The 18,878-nt window shown below is 41.6% G+C and overlaps 2 protein-coding genes across 4 annotated transcripts; both read left to right on the top strand.

Moving 5' to 3' along the window:
- Positions 1 to 11,864: 11,864 nt before the first annotated feature.
- On the top strand, positions 11,865 to 13,080 carry LOC115165962 (DNA-binding protein inhibitor ID-1). Its single transcript, XM_029719516.1, has 2 exons — positions 11,865 to 12,389; positions 12,523 to 13,080. Exons 1-2 carry the CDS (start codon positions 12,045 to 12,047, stop codon positions 12,556 to 12,558), a joined length of 381 nt encoding a protein of 126 aa, XP_029575376.1. The 5' UTR covers positions 11,865 to 12,044; the 3' UTR covers positions 12,559 to 13,080.
- A 2,020-nt stretch (positions 13,081 to 15,100) lies between these two features.
- Positions 15,101 to 18,864, top strand: LOC115165960 (MRG/MORF4L-binding protein). Of its 3 annotated transcripts, none has more exons than XM_029719514.1 (6): positions 15,101 to 15,390; positions 16,004 to 16,125; positions 16,250 to 16,331; positions 16,422 to 16,496; positions 16,657 to 16,696; positions 17,618 to 17,726. In XM_029719514.1, the coding sequence occupies exons 1-6, from the start codon at positions 15,255 to 15,257 to the stop codon at positions 17,694 to 17,696; spliced, it is 534 nt and encodes a 177-aa protein (XP_029575374.1). In that variant the 5' UTR covers positions 15,101 to 15,254; the 3' UTR covers positions 17,697 to 17,726. The 3 variants fall into 3 exon arrangements, with proteins under 3 accessions (XP_029575374.1, XP_029575375.1, XP_029575373.1); XM_029719515.1 differs by having other exon boundaries at positions 15,107 to 15,390; positions 16,657 to 16,812; XM_029719513.1 differs by lacking the exon at positions 16,657 to 16,696 and having other exon boundaries at positions 15,112 to 15,390; positions 17,618 to 18,864.
- Positions 18,865 to 18,878: the final 14 nt, after the last annotated feature.

The following is an 18,878-nucleotide window of genomic DNA, read 5'->3' as shown; positions in this document are numbered from 1 at the left end:
AAATGCCACCAGAAGCTGCAATGGAGGAACTGGTAACAACTTATAAACATGCAGATGAGGCCAGGTCTGTCTGGCACATTCCACTGCATATTACATGGTATGCACTGACTGAAGGAAGAGTCAGGGCTTTAGCTAATGCTGGGGTGATTGAGGAGGGGGTCAGAGAGAAGTAGCAGAGGGGTAGGTTGGGCAGGGCTGTCCAGAGCATTATAAAGGCCCCAGGCATTATTTGATTTTCTACAAGCTATAACAGTGTCTCCTATTGTGTGGGCCCTGACTGTGTATGGCTCTCAGGTCCTGGGCTTCTCCAAGCATTTGCCATTGGAGTGGAAAGGATCCCACTGCACAATGTCTATGCTCTCAATAGATCTTTGCGTGCCATCGGTGCACTGTCACTAGCAGATGGCGAGCTAATTAGAAGCTATTAAGGGCTTTGAGAGTGTGTGTGGGAACCAGGCTGGTTGTTGGACCCTGGTGCTCAGGGCCCTCAAGCTGTGGCCACTGCCCCAACCAAAGCCTCGCCCTGCTGGGTGTGGGAGAGAGGGGGCAGCCCTGTGGAACCAGGCACCATGGGGAGAGAGGGGGCACCCTGGGAAGACCAGGTGACAATGTAAATGGACAATGGTTTTTGTATTATGCATGAGTGAGTGCCATAGTGGGGGGGAAAGTTGGTGTTGCATACTTTCACATACCTAAGTATAATATATCCTGCATCACATAGCTCTCGGGGGGTGAGGGCGAGGTGCTGTGCTGTGTGGGTCTGAACTGGGCTTGACCCACTAAGACCGCATCAGTGAGATGGGTGGCAGGGGTCAAGGGTCACAGCACAGCCACAGGAGGATGCTCATTAACTGCCTTTCAGAGGGCAGCCTGCTGCCTGCATGGTGATTCTCAGGGCTCAGTGGAAAACTAAAATCTATACGCTGGCAATGGCATTAGCCTGAAATCTATGAGTGGAATAATAACTCAAACAAACTGATTACCAGGCTAAAATGGCATCAAATTCAGCTGAAGATGGCATCTAATGTCATAATGCCATGGCATTTATGCACAATTCTAAAGCATACCAGATTGCTGAACAACTCAGATTGATAGAATAACTTTATTCAAGTCTAAACTTGGCATGAACGATAAGATTAGACATAATACATGCTCCTTTTTTGGATTTACCTTGAAATATCCCACTCAAGTAGAAGTACTATTTTAATGACATTTTACTCAAGCAGAAGCAAAATTACTAGTGAAAAAAAAACTAAAGTAAAAGTACAAAGTAACTCATTTCAAAAGTACTCAGAGTAAAAGTAATTTAGTTACTTTAAAAATAAAAACATTGACCTTGATAATTAGCTAATTTCGCTACGGTTACCTGAACGTTGTTACACATTACCTTTTCCATGCATTACATTGAAAAGGGAAGAGAGAAAATGTATGTATAGTATGAACTAAGTTAATGTCTTACAAGGCACATCTGTATGTAAGAAAACTAAAGATTTGTCAAAAATATACTATTAAACTTTGAAAATAAATGTAACATTAAAATAAATTATATTTATTGATCAATAAAAATGAAATACAAAATAAAGTGCATTAAAAATAAAGTTGCCAGACTTTAATATACTGTACTTCAGTACTCACAAACTCCCTCTTTCACTCACTCACAAGGGGTGGAAAGAGTACGGAAATATCCTACTCAAGTAGAAGTACTGTTACTTTATTGAAATTTTACTCAAGTAGAAGTAAACTGACTGACTTTGAAAAATACTCTAAAAAGAACAAGTACTCAGAAAAGCTACTCAATTACAGTAACGAGGGTAGTTGTAATTTGTTACTTTACACCTCTGTGCCTGGCTTATACATAACTACTGATTTACGTAATACAAATTAATAACTGGTTAGGGAGCCGTAGATTCCTGTTATGCCCTGTCATTCACACCAGAGTGTATTGTGGGACAGAGATGAATATCAATGCAGACCAAGAAATTGTCCTGGATGAGACTATTCTATTTGACATACACAGGGAGTACTATAAAGACAGAAAGCTATGCAGTATTATGTTCACATCCTGTCCTATATATGCAGGCCTTTTATTAAAAATGTAAATTCAAATAATAATAATACATGTTTTATTGTCACATACACCGGATAGGTGCGGTGAAATGTGAAAAGTGAAAGGCTTAGTGAAGATTGAGATCATGAAAGCCCTTATAATCTTCTGACCCTAACCTAAATGACCATCACAATGCGTTTCTGACACCAGATGTCAATGGCTGGTGTCCATCTCAATTTGACCTGTGGGACATCCCCCTCCAAGCTGCACTGTTTGCTGGTGCGTAGCATCAGCCCACGCAGAGAAGAAGTGTTCCCCTTTACTGAACACCATCAATGTTTTGCTCTACTGTGGGAATTGTGCTCAAATCAACGCCATACTAGCCACTTTCAATGTAACATACGAAAACAAGACGAACTATGCAAGACTTATGCAAAACTAACTGTACCAGAGATTTCTTGTAGGCAGAGCACATTGGAGTAGGATTCAATTCTATTGACAGGCACGACTCAGGCCTGTACTCTACACAGACCAGTGTGCAATAACCAATCAGAGCTGCAGTAGGCCTATATGCAAATAGCCATTGCCATATATGGATCTGTGTCATTCACTTTAAGGATCCGCCCCTTTTTCAATTTTCGCTTAAAATGTCATACCCAAATCTAACTGCCTGTAGCTCAGGCCCTGAAGCAAGGATATGCATATTCTTGGTACCATTTAAAAGGAAAAACTTTGAAGTTTGTGTAAATGTGAAAGGAATGTAGGAGTATATAACATAATAGATCTGGTAAAAGATAATACAAAGAAAAAAACAACCGTTCTTTTGTATTTTTTTGTACCATCATCTTTGAAATGAAAGAGAAAGGCCATCATGTATTATTCCAGCCCAGTTGCAATATATATATTTTGGCCACCAGTCAGCAGCAGTGTATGTGCAAGGTTTTAGACTGATCCAATGAACCATTCTATTTCTGTTCAAAATGTTGTATCAAGACTGCCCAAATGTCCCTGTTTATTAATAACTTTTCATGTTCAAAATTGTGCATTCTCCTCAAACAATAGTATGGTATTCATTCACTGTAATAGCTACTGTAAATTGGACAGTGCAGTTAGATTAACAAAAATGTAAGCTTTCTGCCAGTATCAGATATGTCTATGTCCTGGGAAATGTTATTGTTACTTACAACCTCATGCTAATAGCATTAGCATATGTTAGCTCAACCATCCTGTGGAAGGGAAACCGATCCCGAAGAAGTTAAACTACACTGTGTTTAGAGCATGAGCGGTCGTGGGTAGATGCGGTTGTTTTGAGATCAAAGCGAGAGCTGCATGTAGCCACGTGTGCACATTTGTTCATATTCTTCACTAGTTAGTGAGTTATTAGCCCATTTATAGCTAATTTCTAGTCAACAATGGGTGAGTGATTGCTTCATACAAGAGCACAAAATGTGTGCATTTCTAGCCATCTTTGAAAAGCAAGTCAGGTAAAGAGCTTTTTTTGTCTTAAAGGGGCAGTGTTGTATTTTGAGATGGTCTTGATGAAGCTAAGTAGCCAATAGGCAGAGGGTAACATAATTTGTCTGATTCTATGTAATAATGGTATGGGAATAATAATGCATTTTATTTTGTACAGTGGGTTCTTGCATCAAACAACACAGCATTTTCAGTCACTTCCTTGTCTGAAGGACAAGTGGATAAACAGGTTAATGTCAAGCCTTGCATGTTTTTTTCAAAGGTGTCATGGAATGTAGACCTAAATTGAACACCACACATTCGCTGCTCCTGTAGGCTAAATGACAGAACAGCTATTTCCATGTAAACATGTTATGGGATGCATTTTTCTTCATTGTTGTTGATGGTAGGCCATTCACATTATGATCAAATAGCCAAAGTAGCCTACTTGGCCACTGTTGAAAAAGTAACTTAAAGCGGGTACAGCCTCAGTGCTCATAGTAACTGTACGCCAGAAGTTGCACAGAATTCACAATGTTCAAGTTTGCGCTCAGCAGACCTGAAATGTGCTCAGTCAGAGTAATATGCTAAAACCGAAGTGAGTAATGCCAGCATGTTAATGCTGTCTCCACCAAGTCCAGGTTCCCAGGGCCTCAGTTTGGCCATGGGCGAGGCTCAAGGCCCCACCCCCTCGGAACGCTCAGCACACCTGCTCACAGGAGATGTTATCAGTCAAGAAGGAATGGTGAGAAAAGGAAAAACACAGATGTAGCTTTCAGCTAAATGGGACATGCCTCAAAACGCATCTTTATGCCTAGCAGCTCTGTCACAGCTGTTTACTGACATGTTGATATACTGTACACAGAGGTTAAACTGTGGTAACATCACAGCTGGGGTTGAACACTGACCAATTATGGAGTGAGAAAGTCAGACATCCACAATAAATAATATGCAGATATGATTAGCAAGCATGAGATTAGTCTGGCGGACACCAGCTCTCAATGTCACAGCTTGCTGTGCAGTCAAGTGGATTCACCACCTGGTCAGTCTATGTCATTGAAAAAAGCAGGTGTCCTCAATGTTTTGTACACTCAGTGGATAAACAGTGCATTCGGAAAGTATTCAGACCCCTTGACTTTTTCCACATTTTGTTAGGTTACAGCCTTATTCTAAAATTGATTAAATAGTTCCCCCCCCTCATCAATCTACACACAATACCCAATAACAGATTTTTAGACATTTGAGCAAATGTATTAAAAACAAAAACTGAAATATTAAATTTACATAAGTATTCAGACCCTTTACTCAGTACTTTGTTGAAGCACCTTTGGCAATGATTACAGACTCAAGATTTCTTGGGTATGATGCTAGAAGCTTAGGACACCTGTAGTTGGGGAATTTTTCCCATTCTTCTCTGCAGATCCTCTCAAGCTCTGTCAGGTTGGATGGGGAGCGTCGCTGCACAGGTATTTTCAGGTCTCTCCAGAGATGTTCAATCGAGTTCAAGTCCGGGCTCTGGCTGGGCCACTCAAGGACATTCAGAGACCCAAAGCTACTCCTGCCTTGTCTTGGCTGTGTCCTTAGGGTTGAGCTGTTGGAAGATGAACCTTCGCCCCAGTCTGAGGTCCTGAGCGCTCTGAAGCAGGTTTTCATCAAGGATCTCTCTGTACTTTGCTCTGTTCATCTTTGCCTCAATCCTGACTAGTCTCTCAGTCCCTGCCGCTGATAAACATGATGCTGCCACCGCCATGCTTCACCGTAGGAATGGTGCCAGGTTTCCTCCAGATGTGATGCTTGGCATTCAGGCCATAGAGTTCAATCTTGGTTTCATCAGACCAGAGAATCTTGTTTCTCATAGTCTGAGAGTCCTTTAGGTGCCTATTGGCAAACTCCAAGCAGGCTCTCATGTGCCTTTTACTGAGGAGCGGCTTCCATCTGGCCACTCTACCATAAAGGCCTGATTGGTGGAGTCCTGCAGAAATGGTTGACCTTCTGGAAGGTTCTCCCATCTCCACAGAGGAAATCTGGAGCTCTGTCAGTGACAGAGTGACCATCAGGTTCTTGGTCACCTACCTGACCAAGGCCCTTTCCCCCCAATTGCTCAGTTTGGCCGGGCGGACAGCTCTAGGAAAAGTCTTGGTGGCTCCAAACGTCTTCCGTTTAAGAATAATGGAGGCCACTGTGTTCTCGGGGACCTTCAAGGCTGTAGAAATGTATTGGTACCCTTCCCCAGATCTGTGCCTCGACACAATCCTGTCTCGGAGCTCTAGGGACAATTCCTTTGATCTCGTGGCTTGGTTTTTCCTCTGACATGCACTGTCAACTGTGGGACGTTATATAGACAGGTATGTGCCTTTCCAAATCATGTCCAATTATTTAAATTGACCACAGGTGGACTCCAATCAAATTGAAGAAACATCTCAAGGATGGAAAAAGAGTGTGCAAAGCTGTCATCAAGGCGAAGTGTGGCTACTTTGAAGATTCTCAAATATAAAATATATTTGGATTTGTTTAACACTTTTTTGCTTACTACATGATTCCACATGTGTTATTTCATAGTTGTGATGTCAGCACTATTATTCTACAATGTAGAAAATAGTAAAAATAAAGAAAAACCAATGAATGAGTGTGTCCAAACTTTGGACTTGTACTGTATATTAACATATATATATTTGTTTTATTTTGTTTGTCACTTTCCCTCAGATATCATACTAGAAATTGCAAACATGTATCTCCACCCCATGGTAAAATTAGTAGAATTGCATGAAATAAGTCTTAAAATGTCAACATTTTCTCTACGCCCCATGTCAAAATGTGTAGAATTGCAGGATATTATCTCTAAAACTTCAATTTTCTCTCTTCACTGTCAAGAGGGTTGTGGCTATGCAGTCCAGCGAGCCACTGTGGCCGCTCCTGATGAGTTCTGATTTTTTTGTGGCCACCATCAAAATGGTGTTGTTAATATTTTGTATAGTCAGTGTACAGTGAGGGAAAAAAGTATTTGATCCCCTGCTGATTTTGTACGTTTGCCCACTGACAAAGAAATGATCAGTATATAATTTTAATGGTAGGTTTATTTGAACAGTGAGAGAAAGAATAACAACAAAAAAAATGCTATAAATTGATTTGCATTTTAATGAGGGAAATAAGTATTTGACCCCCTCTCAATCAGAAAGATTTCTGGCTCCCAGTTGTCTTTTATACAGGTAACAAGCTGAGATTAGGAGCACACTCTTAAAGGGAGTGCTCCTAACCGATCAATCAGATTCCAAACTCTCCACCATGGCCAAGACCAAAGAGCTCTCCAAGGATGTCAGGGACAAGATTGTAGACCTACACAAGGCTGGAATGGGCTACAAGACCATCGCCAAGCAGCTTGGTGAGAAGGTGACAACAGTTGGTGCGATTATTCGCAAATGGAAAAAACACAAAAGAACTGTCAATCTCCCTCTGCCTGGGGCTCCATGCAAGATCTCACCTCGTGGAGTTGCAATGATCATGAGAATGGTGAGGAATCAGCCCAGAACTACACGGGAGGATCTTGTCAATGATCTCAAGGCAGCTGGGACCCTAGTCACCAAGAAAACAATTGGTAACACACTACGCCGTGAAGGACTGAAATCCTGCAGCGCCCGCAAGGCCCCCTGCTCAAGAAAGCACATATACATGCCCATCTGAAGTTTGCCAATGAACATCTGAATGATTCAGAGGACAACTGGGTGAAAGTGTTGTGGTCAGATGAGACCAAAATGGAGCTCTTTGACATCAACTCAACTCGCCGTGTTTGGAGGAGGAGGAATGCTGCCTATGATCCCAAGAACACAATCCCCACCGTCAAACATGGAGGTGGAAACATTATGCTTTGGGGGTGTTTTTCTGCTAAGGGGACAGGACAACTTCACCGCAGCAAAGGGACGATGGACATGTACCGTCAAATCTTGGGTGAGAATCTCCTTCCCTCAGCCAGGGCATTGAAAATGGGTCGTGGATGGGTATTCCAGCATGACAATGACCCAAAACACACGGCCAAGGTAACAAAAGAGTGGCTCAAGAAGAAGCACATTAAGGTCCTGGAGTGGCCTAGCCAGTCTCCAGACCTTAATCCCATAGAAAATCTGTGGAGGGAGCTGAAGGTTCGAGTTGCCAAATGTCAGCTTCGAAACCTTAATGACTTGGAGAAGATCTGCAAAGAGGAGTGGGACAAAATCCCTCCTGAGATGTGTGCAAACCTGGTGGCTAACTACAAGAAACGTCTGACCTCTGTGACTGCCAACAAGGGTTTTGCCACCAAGTGCTAAGTCATGTTTTGCAGAGGGGTCAAATACTTATTTCCCTCATTAAAATGCTAATCATTTTATAACATTTTTGACATGCGTTTTTCTGGATTTTTTTGTTATTCTGTCTCTCACTGTTCAAATAAACCTACCATTAAAATTATAGACTGATCATTTCTTTGTCAGTGGGCAAACGTACAAAATCAGCAGGGGATCAAATACGTTTTTCCCTCACTGTATATTACCGTATGACCTCAAACACCCACTCATCCCCAGCAGCCCTACAGTATGTCACTCTGTATATCAGACATCCGTGCCTGTACCCCCAGCACAGCACTCCACAACAAGTCACTTACCACATAAGGAGCTAGATAAGTCTATGCAACAGGAAGGGCCTATTTCTACATTCCTACACTAGCAAAGCATCATCAGTCTACAGTACACCTGTATTCAAAAACATATTGCCTTCCATTAGATTTATTGAAATTATGCTGAAATATGAACACAAACTAAGGCTGTGGACAAAAGGTATCACTGCAGTGAAAGTAATAGATAGGGCCAACACAAATGGCTGTGAATGGAGAAGGTGGCAACTGGCAAAACATTCCTGGAATGTCCTTCGTCCTTATTGGGCTCCTGAGTGGCGCAGCGGTCTAAGGCACTGCATCTCAGTGGAAGAGGTGTCACTATAGTACCTGGTTTGAATCCCGGCTGTATCACATCTGGCTGTGATTGTGAGTCCCATAGGGTAGTGCACAATTGGCCCAGCGTTGTCTGGATTTGGCTGGAGTAGGCCATCATTGTAAATAACAATTTGTTCTTAACTGACTTGCCTAGTTAAATAAAGGTTACATTTAAAAAATAATTTTAAAAACCTGTTGCTTAAGGATGCTACAGTTCGGCTGGCGCCTAGCTGAATTCGGCTAGCCAAACCGAACTAGTGTGCTCGCATACTCCCTTAAAATACCTTGCTTGAAATAAGGAGAAAAAGACGGCAGAAGTACTGTTTGTCCATTTTGAGAAGCCGTACCCAGTAATCACTTCCTCAAAATAGTCTGAATGAATCAAGAAATCTGTCATTAATTTGAAGTTTTTGCAGAGATCTTAGTAGCACAATTTTACATCTAACTAAGATGTTTGGTGCAGTATTTCTCAATGAAAAAATGTGCATGAAAAGAGTTGTCTCTCGTTGAATGACAACAAAGACATTATTGAAGAATCCCTACTGTTGACCAATCACTGACGAAGGGCCGTAGACTTCGGCTCCGAACTTCAGCTTGCCTCCAGAAAAATATTTGTGTGCTCAAACAGCAAAAAAAACCTCCAAAACCTCACAAAATGTTGTCAGAATATATGCACAAACTCTTCCGAACTGTTTCGGCTGGGAAGCATGGTGGATGCTTTTAGCTTCTCTCGCTCTCTGTTTCCTGTCCACAGTCTGCAGCCGGGTGTTACTCCCTCAAAAGAAAATCTGAAATAAAGAGGTTGAGAGATCAAAAGTCCCCACATTTCCACCACTGACAATTCATAGAATTCAACTAACAACCAACTGTGTCCAAACCACAGTGTGTCACAACAAATCTGGGAGGCTCCAACAACAGGGAAGTGAGCGAGAAGGGCGAGAAAACATTTTTTACACCTCAATTAGTAGTAGCCAGTTGTAATGAATCACTACAGAAAGAACCTCCTCTCTGTCAGTTAAAATCAGGATCTAATCTGTTTCACTTTTCTCTGTCCCCCTCTCTGGCCCTCCCCTCGCCTTGATGTGCAGTAAACAAGATTAAAAGGGCCCAGCTGTGTGGAGTTATTGTTGGTGTCAGTAGGAAGTGCTGATAGCTGTTGCAGCTGAACAAAAGCTGGATGAGAGAGCAGGGGGCGCTCCAGACTCACTGGCTCCAGACGATGATTTCCCCCCACAATCCTTGCTCTGCACTCCCATTGTTTCAGACCACTGGCGCTCCCCATCCCCAACATGACCTGAGAAATAGGACGGATGAAGAACAGGATGCCACTCTCCTCAGGCACAGCTCTCTGCACGCTGGTGAAGAAGAAGAGTTTTACACAACTAGTATAAGCAAAAGCAGGGAATTTGTTTAAAAGAGGGTTGTCCAGGGGAGAAAATCTGACATATTAATTACACTTCCATAATCAATTACATGCACATTATAAGGATGCATGCTTTGGTTAAAAAAAACCAAATTCAAACCATAGATTTTTTTGCTAACAATTTTCTCCGTTTTCACTTTGTATTTTCATGGCTTCTCTTGTTTGGTTCTGTCTCCAAATGAATTGCAAGTTTGTTGCAAACAGCACAATATCCAAGTATTTTTTATTTTAATTTATCATGCAGACATCTCATTCTGGTGGACTCTACAGCCAGCCAGAGACAGACACTGAAATAGCAACATTGTAATTTGTTTTATGTGTGAAAGATACAATGTAGCCTATGCCTGGACATTCTACTTGAGGAATTTTATTAGACAAATTAAGGGGCGGACCCAACTGAAGGAATTCAGGAACTATCAACGCAAATTCAAAGCCTTCTGTCTTTTTGTATTTCACTAGCCTTTGGAATTTGAGCAAGCTAGTGACAATGGCAGTTTGCAGGTGTGGGGCGGTAATCTCTTCAGAGTGGTTTAACTTGATAAATGAAAATGAATGCCGATCTTGGGCAGCCAGTTCTCAGGGTTTGCGCTGCGCAGGTGAATGGGGGAGTGCAAGCCCGTTGTTTGTGGTCTCCATGGACACCGCCCGCGCGGCGCCAGGTTGACAGCCGTCAGGGACTTCATGAATGGGTGACGTCATGGCACTGGCGCCTGCCAGTCTGCTTCGGCTTGTTTGGACAATCTGGGGAAGATTCAGTTCAGAGCAGAGCAATGCTATTTCAATGCCGCACTCAACACATCGCCCAGCGCACAGTGGGAACATGTGAAGGAATCTGTAAAATGATTCATTGGAAGACTAATTTATGAGGAACGGGAGGATTTAGGCTTAATGTGTGAAATATGCAATTTGTAAATTGAAAGATTTATTGCATAGGCTAAGCTATGTGGTTCCATGAGATTCGTCTTCTAATGAAATGCAAGTTTTAATAGATTTAAACTTTTTTTTATCCTACAATTCAAGTCATAATTTGCATACAATACTACAAAATACTGCTACATTGTAATTACTTCGCCACTTTTGGCCTATTTATTGCCTTACCTCCTTACTTCATTTGCACACACTGTATACAGATTTTTTTTTGTATTATTGACTGTACGATTGTTTATCCCATGTGTAACTCTGTGTTGTTGTTTTTGTCGCACTGCTTTGCTTTATCTTGGCCAGGTCGCAGTTGTAAATGAGAACTTGTTATCAACTGGCCTACCTGGTTAAATAAAGGTTAAATAAAATAAAAATCAAGCTGCCAAATTAGTTGATTCCTTTGCCTATATTGGATACGCTTTGTTGAACGGCCATATGATGATGCAACTTTCGTTTATAATAAGATTTTATATTATTATGCACTTTTCCATTTGATAAAAACGTAATATTTCTACTTAAGCAAATCAAAAAAATAAGCACTTTGATTTGGGGTTGGAAATGATTATGCACAGTTGGAATGAGCAGAATGCTTAGGTTGGCTACTTTATTTAATCGAGATTACAAATGAACTGGAATTTCAAAAATATAAAGAAATCACCAATAAAATAAACGATATTGTTGTGACAGGTCTGGCCATTTACCGTATGATTGAGTTCAATCGGTCTACTCAGTTAAAGCTACAATTAAAAACCTATTCATCTAGTAATTGCAGCATTCTTCATGAATATGCCCCCCACCCATGTCTCCGGGCGGTCTCTACACCTGCAGAGTCCGCGGGCGACGGACAGCTGGGTTCCCACACAGGACACCATGAAAAAAAAAGCACACATTTGTTTCCATTTGTAACACCATCATTTAGCAGATTGTAAAGATTGATAACACCCAGTCTCTATTGGTAGAGAGAGGACTGGAAGCCCGCCCCTCCCATGCAGCTGGGAGTTTCTCATTGGTCCAACCCTTCAAATGTTCCCGCTTTGGTCACTCCCCGAACCCTCTGGAAAGATAAATTCAGCCCGAGTTCACCTCAGCCACAAACTGTCAAGTACGCTACAAACTTAACGCTTACGAGGATATCACCTGAACTTTTCTAACAGAACTAGCAGGTATTTACCTACTTTGTGTTGTACATTGTAGCAGAAATATATAGCCTATATTTTAGCTTTTCAAGACGACAAAATAAGAAAATGAAAGTTGTCGGATCTACCTGCGCCCTGAAGAACACCGAGGATGTGGTCCGTTGTCTCTCGGAGCAGAGTATGGCCATCTCCAAGTGTAAGATCCCACTGTTGGACGAGCAGATGAGTGTATTTCTTCAGGACATGAACAGCTGCTACAGCAAACTAAAGGAGCTGGTTCCCACTCTGCCAGCCAACAAGAAAGCCAGTAAGATGGAGATTCTGCAGCATGTCATCGATTATATCTGGGACCTGCAGGTCGAGCTGGACACACCGGGCAAGCAGCAGATCTCAGGTGCAACCCGCACTCCTCTGACAACCCTCAATGCAGAACTCGCCAGCATCTCTGTGGAGGTATGTGTACAAAACAATTGCAGCAAATGTATTGTTGTTGCCTGTGTAAAATGAGACCACTGCATATTCCTGTGTTATAATCAAGTTCTGTGTCATAAAACTTACCATTATCCATTCCTCTTATTTTTCACAGAACGGCTGCGCTGATGACAGAATTCTCTGCCGTTGATCAAGGAAGCGACAAAACGAATCATTAGCAGAAAGAACGATGTTGCCAGCCATGCATGACATGTCGTCGAATCTTATGTCTTACATCCAGCAGTGGAACGACGTGATAGTCCATGATGTGCGTAGATAGACATTCAGGAGCTGAAACTACGAAGTGTCAGGTCAGCGGCGCTGTCCCCAAGCAGCCACAGGTGTCCTGCTGTCACCAAGAAGAGCGGTGCGCGCCATGAAGTCGACCTGAGGATGACAATCAACAACAATGCTTCCTAAGCCAAACGAGCTCTTAGATGTTGATACATGTTGGACTTTATGTGAAAGAATCTTTCATTCCATGTTCGATTTCTATTTTCTGTATTTTTTTCAAGTCATACCTAGAAAATATGTATATATTTTTGGAAAAAAAAAGTAAATTTCTCAGATTGAGCTATATTTGTATTGTATATTACAATGATGCAGATGTGATCCCAATATTGTTTTTATAACAATGTACTTATGGTGTTTTTATTAAAACAGATATGGTAGATGAGTGTTTCCTACTCTTTTTTCTTCATTCTTTAGTTTGAACCTTGTTTATTCACAACACACACGTTTTTAGCAGTTACATTTCCACACAGAGCGTCGTTTTAGCAGGCAGGGAACATTACAATGAGTTCAATCAACAGAACCATGTATTTGGATCTACTAAGCAACCAAATCATGACAACAGTATGTTGTTGAACATGCACTATGAAGGTGATGACAATTATTGCATTGACACCAACGTTTAATTGTCGCGTTCAGTTTCCAACTATAAACGGCACAGCGAAACGCTTACTTGCAAATTCCCTCAACAGTGCCGTACAAATATCAATATAATTAGTCAAATAGAAGTAATCAAGTATGAGTAAAACATGTCATTCTGACAACTCACTGTCATTTGGAATCGATGGATCTTTACTCCCACTAATTCAGAGTATAACAACGTTAATGAGATGCATATATGCTTAATGTTACTTACACAGCTTATAACACTTGGATATTATCCAAACTATTCTAAAATTAATAAGTGGGCATTCAACATAAACTAATCTATTGAGGTTTCCATAATATACCTACACCGTTGTGTACCTCTATAGGCCTACTTATAATTTAACTATAAAACTGCCTAATTGAAATACCTACCAAGGCATTCAGCATAGCACTCAAAAGTGGTTAATGAATATATATACAGAATGATTTTGGTTTAGACTGACAATTATTCATTTTCAACATTATTCAGTATTATTTCTGTTCTCATATTCAGTTATAACTTTAGCCTACTATTCACGATCTCTCTCTCTCTCACACACAAACACACACAGCGAGTCTCCTTTCTTGGCTGCGATCCCGGTCCATCTGCAGCCTGGCTCGCGGATTACTGTTTGTTAATGTTTCAATCAGCTGTGCGCCGAGGAATGTTAGGCTATTTAACCTGAACTTCCCCAGGTGTGCGGCGGCGCCGCTCAGTCTGGGCCCGCCTGCCCTTTCCTGCCCTTGGCACGATGCTATCACATAAACACAATCCCACACTGACTCGGCTTTAAAACATTAGCGCCGCAGCTGTGCACACTGCACTGCAGGGGATTTAGAGCCGCGTTACATCTGGGAGTGGAAATAAATACAACTGTTGAATAGAGCCTACTATCTACCATAGATTTGTCCTGAGTCTCCTGAGCTATTTGACTTGTGTTACTGAAATCCATGAATGAGGCATGAACATGACAAACTAATGTGTTATTATAATGTGCTGTGATAAAAAGCTGAAACTGTGAAAAATAAATCGTATAAATGACTTCTCGTTTTACTGGATAATATCAATAGTAGGCATAGCCAATTACAAGTGAACCTTGTTTGTTAGTTTATCTAATGCCAACCATGAGACTTTAGAAAAATGAATGTTAATTTTACACTTGGCATAACTCTTTACTCTTTGTAGGCTATAATATTACCCCGTTGGATACAAACATAACTAAGAAATATAGCCAATTATCAATCTAAAATAAAAAGCAATGTGGCATTTAAACTAAATCATTATACATTGTTCAATACATCTGACATGCAGGTCCTTTTTTCAATAGTCTTTTTTTCTCTGTTCAATAGTAATTTTATCATACTACCGTTTTATGAGTAGTCCTATTGAACAGTGTCTATTCCATTGTATTTCCTTCTACTGTGCTGAAGCCTGGTGAAGCAAGAAGACGCAAGGTCATGTAGCGCTCCCTTGTGATGATACATGGATCGTACAGGCAGCCCCTTATCTTCTTTCCATAGCCAATCATTTGGTAATAAAGTGAGTGATACAATGTATTGAGTCTAGACTAGACACAGTGCAAAATTGTAACCGTAAGCAGGGGCATGCGGCTACCCCAGAGCTCCAGACATGCCCTCTGTCCAGTTTGTGTGCACGACGACGGCCTCAAATATGGAATGCCCTGTCTAAATGTAGCCTGGTGTATCCAAGTCACATATACACATTTTAGGCCTACTTTACCTCCGTTTGTACACATGCAATATAAGACATTTTAAAAAACGATATTATTATAGCAAGCCTATCAAAGTATTGTATCAAACATCTCTGGGTGAAAGTGCATCCCAGTTGGATAACCGTTTTAGCAGAGTGATAGGGGCGCTGTTCTCTGTCCTGCTTGCAGTTTTCTGTTATTGAAAGAGGACAACAGCATGGGGGAAGCCGAGGTTGTTCCAGCCGACGAAAAACAGACAGACTCGGCGATCAGTCCCATCGAAGACTCGGTGGTATGGAGTCAAGAAGTCGAGGTGTGCCTGTTCCATGCAATGCTAGGTCACAAACCCGTAGGTAAGAATATAAAGTTAGCTAGCTAACCGTATGGTAGCTTGCTAACTCAACGTTAGCTAACGAGCTGTGTGTTGATCGTGTAGGCCTGAAAGCTCCAGGTTGTAGTGGAGACGTGACGCAGAAGACGAGACAAGAGCCCGCCACCCACAATCACAACAAACCCCCAACAAGTTAGCTAGCCAGCTTATTCACAGCTAGATATCTACTCATAGCCAGACAATGACACATCTCAATGAACTCACACAATCATTTAACATTTTAACTTGCTAGCTAGCTAAACATCTGCATGTTCTCTCAAAGTGTGTTGGTCAAATGTATTCACCGAGAGAGCGTTCGCTAGCGAGCCAATTGAACTTCCGGTCTGCATACACATGTGAAAATCATAACACAAACAGCTTCTCTTCCCAAAATCAATTGCTTTGCCTTTTCTTTCTTTTTTACCTGCCGTTAGCTTATTGTACTAGCTAAAGAGGAAGTAAACTAGCTATCTCTAGTTTTACTTTTGGCCAACATATTGTTCTTTTATGATCCATAACTAGATTTGAATGGTCTGACTATAGAATATTGAATCAGACTGTCAACCTAACACTTGGTCCGGAATTTGTTTCTGTAGGGGTAAATCGTCACTTTCACATGATCTGTATCCGGGATAAATTCAGCCAGAATATCGGGAGGCAAGTGTCATCAAAGGTGATCTGGGACCACCTGGGAACTATGTATGACATGTCAGCCTTGGTGAGTAGAGCATCATGATCTTTGTCTGGCATTTGTAATAGATTGTTATAGATCCACAGTCAGCCCTTTGTTTTTATGTAACACTGAATACTAATGATAAAGGCACACATTCTGTCCACTGCAGCATGAGTCTGAAATATTGCCGTTTCCCAACTCAGAGAAGAGCTTCAATCTTCCAGACGAGATTATTCAACAAGTAAAAGAAGGTAAAGTCTCTTTTTTTCAGAATCCACTAAATTTACTCAAATGCTGAACTTCTAGAAAGTCCATACTATCTCTCTTTCCGCCTCAAACAGGTAAACTGGTATCCGAGGACGACACGAAAGACGATTTCAAAGAAGAACGAGACCCCCCAGCCATGCATGAAGAAGGTTCTCTCTCTCATTAAATTACATCAGCTATGTTTCACCTCCTTTGCCCCCCTCTTCCTCTCCTCTCCTCTTTCTCTCTGACGTGAGTCCGTGCATCTCTTCTCCTTTGGCACAAAAAGCGACATCCCTCACCCTGGTCGTTTGTGTCTCGTTTTTAAAGGTCTGAGTCCCAGTATGGCTGCTGGCCAGGATTTTGAGAGGTATGGACAGAAGGACTCTTTCGATCTGTTCCAAAACTCCAGCTTGACCCCAGTACAGACCAGCTCATAACCAGAGGCTTCTTTAGAGTGACCACCCGCCTAGTGCACAAAAAAATGTGCGTCTGTATTTTTCTCAGTTTCTCTTTTTCTCTCCTTTTAACCTTTTCTTTTGTTTTGAAGACGTTTTCAAGCATGGCATGTCCATTTTTGTTATAGTTCTATATTGTTTTGTTTTGATGGAATTTGATGACATAAGACAGAAGATATAATTGCATGCTTCAAATGGGTGGTGATGGGAAATGGAGGCTATGACTTAGTGCTCTTGAACCGGCCTTTTCTCTCTTCTATCATCATTCTTTTTCTTAAGACTATTTGAATGTCACCTGTCTGTTGAACTCCACTCTGGTCCTCTATCCACCACTGTGCCCTTGGTCTATTGTACATGATATCATTATTGGATGTACCCAGCAAACAGTATCGCCTGACACTAGAATAACAACTGGTTTAATTTGAGTCCACCATACCCTACCAAGTCACTGTAGTAGCTAGGGCCAGAACGCTACCAGTATCGCAACAGTATCGTGGCAAGGAAACAAAACACAAAGCGGATTTAACTTCTTTAGGAAAACAGCACTAAGCTATAGCACACAATATTTTACATACAGCAGGTTTTTAAAGGGCCAAAGAGTTTGTTTTTCTTCGTGTTTTCATTTTTGCCATGGAAAAAATATAGTGATACTGGTATTGTCCCAGCCCTAGTAGTAGCAGTCACTTTTGATGCCTTCCTCACTGACCTGAGAGAAGATTTCGGAACTTGGACTGAGTGATGCAGAATCTTTTAAACTGTCAATCATTTGCAAAACCTCCCTTACCTGAAAACTCCCTCTCATCTTCTCTTTTTCTCCTTTTTGTCTCTCTCAGGCAGCAACTCCTCGGTGAAGATGACAGAGAGGGTGGGCAGCAAAGACAAGGAGAGAGACAGAGAGAAGGGTTGGGCTGAGGGCGGCCCGGGGAAGGAGGCAGCAGACAAGAGGAAGAGGAACCGTGCCACTGAGAAGGTGCTCAACTCCAGCAGCAACCCCTCCAGCCCCGGTGGAGCCAAACGGAGAAGGACGTAGGCCAAGCCACCAGGAGGCGCCCTCGAGATATCATCCACTGCAGAGAGCAGGAGAGACCTGGGACTGGAGAGACTCATCTGTGAAGCCTGGAGGGAAGAGGGGGGAGAGAATGATAGGAGAGTGACATTTTATGAGTAATAGATAAGAGCTATTTGGACAATGCTGAATTTGTGGACAGGTATCCTGCATACCTCATTGAGAACGATTAAGCCCACAGAAACTGCAATTTTAGTATGTTGGGTTTTCTCAGAACAACTAGAAAGACGTAGCATTCCCTGTTGCCACACAATCTCTGAAAGCCACACCGCAAAAGCAGTGTGATGACTACAACACTGAATCGTCTCGGTCATGATGATCAATATACAGTCACAGCATCTGGTACATTTTGACCATCCCGTCCATCCAGTCCTCAGCTGTGCTGTGGATCAGAGGCCAGCATGACAGTCTACTAATGTTGACACAATTCAAGCTGACGCATATCAATGCTTCTGCACTGACGTCAGAATAAGTGTAATGGTACTAGTGCTTGTGTTCAGGCTTGTGTTATGTGAAGTTCTCTTGTTTGGCTTTGGAGAAATGCTGGACTACTAAATCACATCAATACACTGTATGTGACTGGCTGGATACTTGCATTAATTGATTGTCATTTGATTGATTAATTGACTGTCATTGTCATTTTTAGTTCTGAACTGTTACAAGTGGTTATAAACAAATGTATAGAGCTACTCATGGTTGTGTACCTGGTCCACCTCTTCCAGTGACTGCCAACCAGATTGTCATTGTGCCTCCTTATATCTGTATAAACTGTAGTTGCCAGTGGTGCAAAATGTTCGTAATTTTCCTCTTTTTTAGTTGATGTAATTTTGTCCTTGGGGATTATTGAATCTGCATGTTTTGGTAATTGCTCCAAAATATTTTTTTTGTCTGAATCAAATAAGATAATGTGTAGCTCTAGTCTCCATCCATGTGAGATATGTTATTTTGTTTGTCTATTTATTTGACATGTTCCATTTTAAGGCATATGTCCCATTAAATATGAGTTTGGACTAAGTTTGTGAATGGTT

This window comes from Salmo trutta, chromosome 28 (assembly GCF_901001165.1).
Source record: "Salmo trutta chromosome 28, fSalTru1.1, whole genome shotgun sequence".
Taxonomy (NCBI): Eukaryota; Metazoa; Chordata; class Actinopteri; order Salmoniformes; family Salmonidae; genus Salmo; species Salmo trutta.
This window is presented reverse-complemented; position numbering and strand designations above follow the sequence as displayed.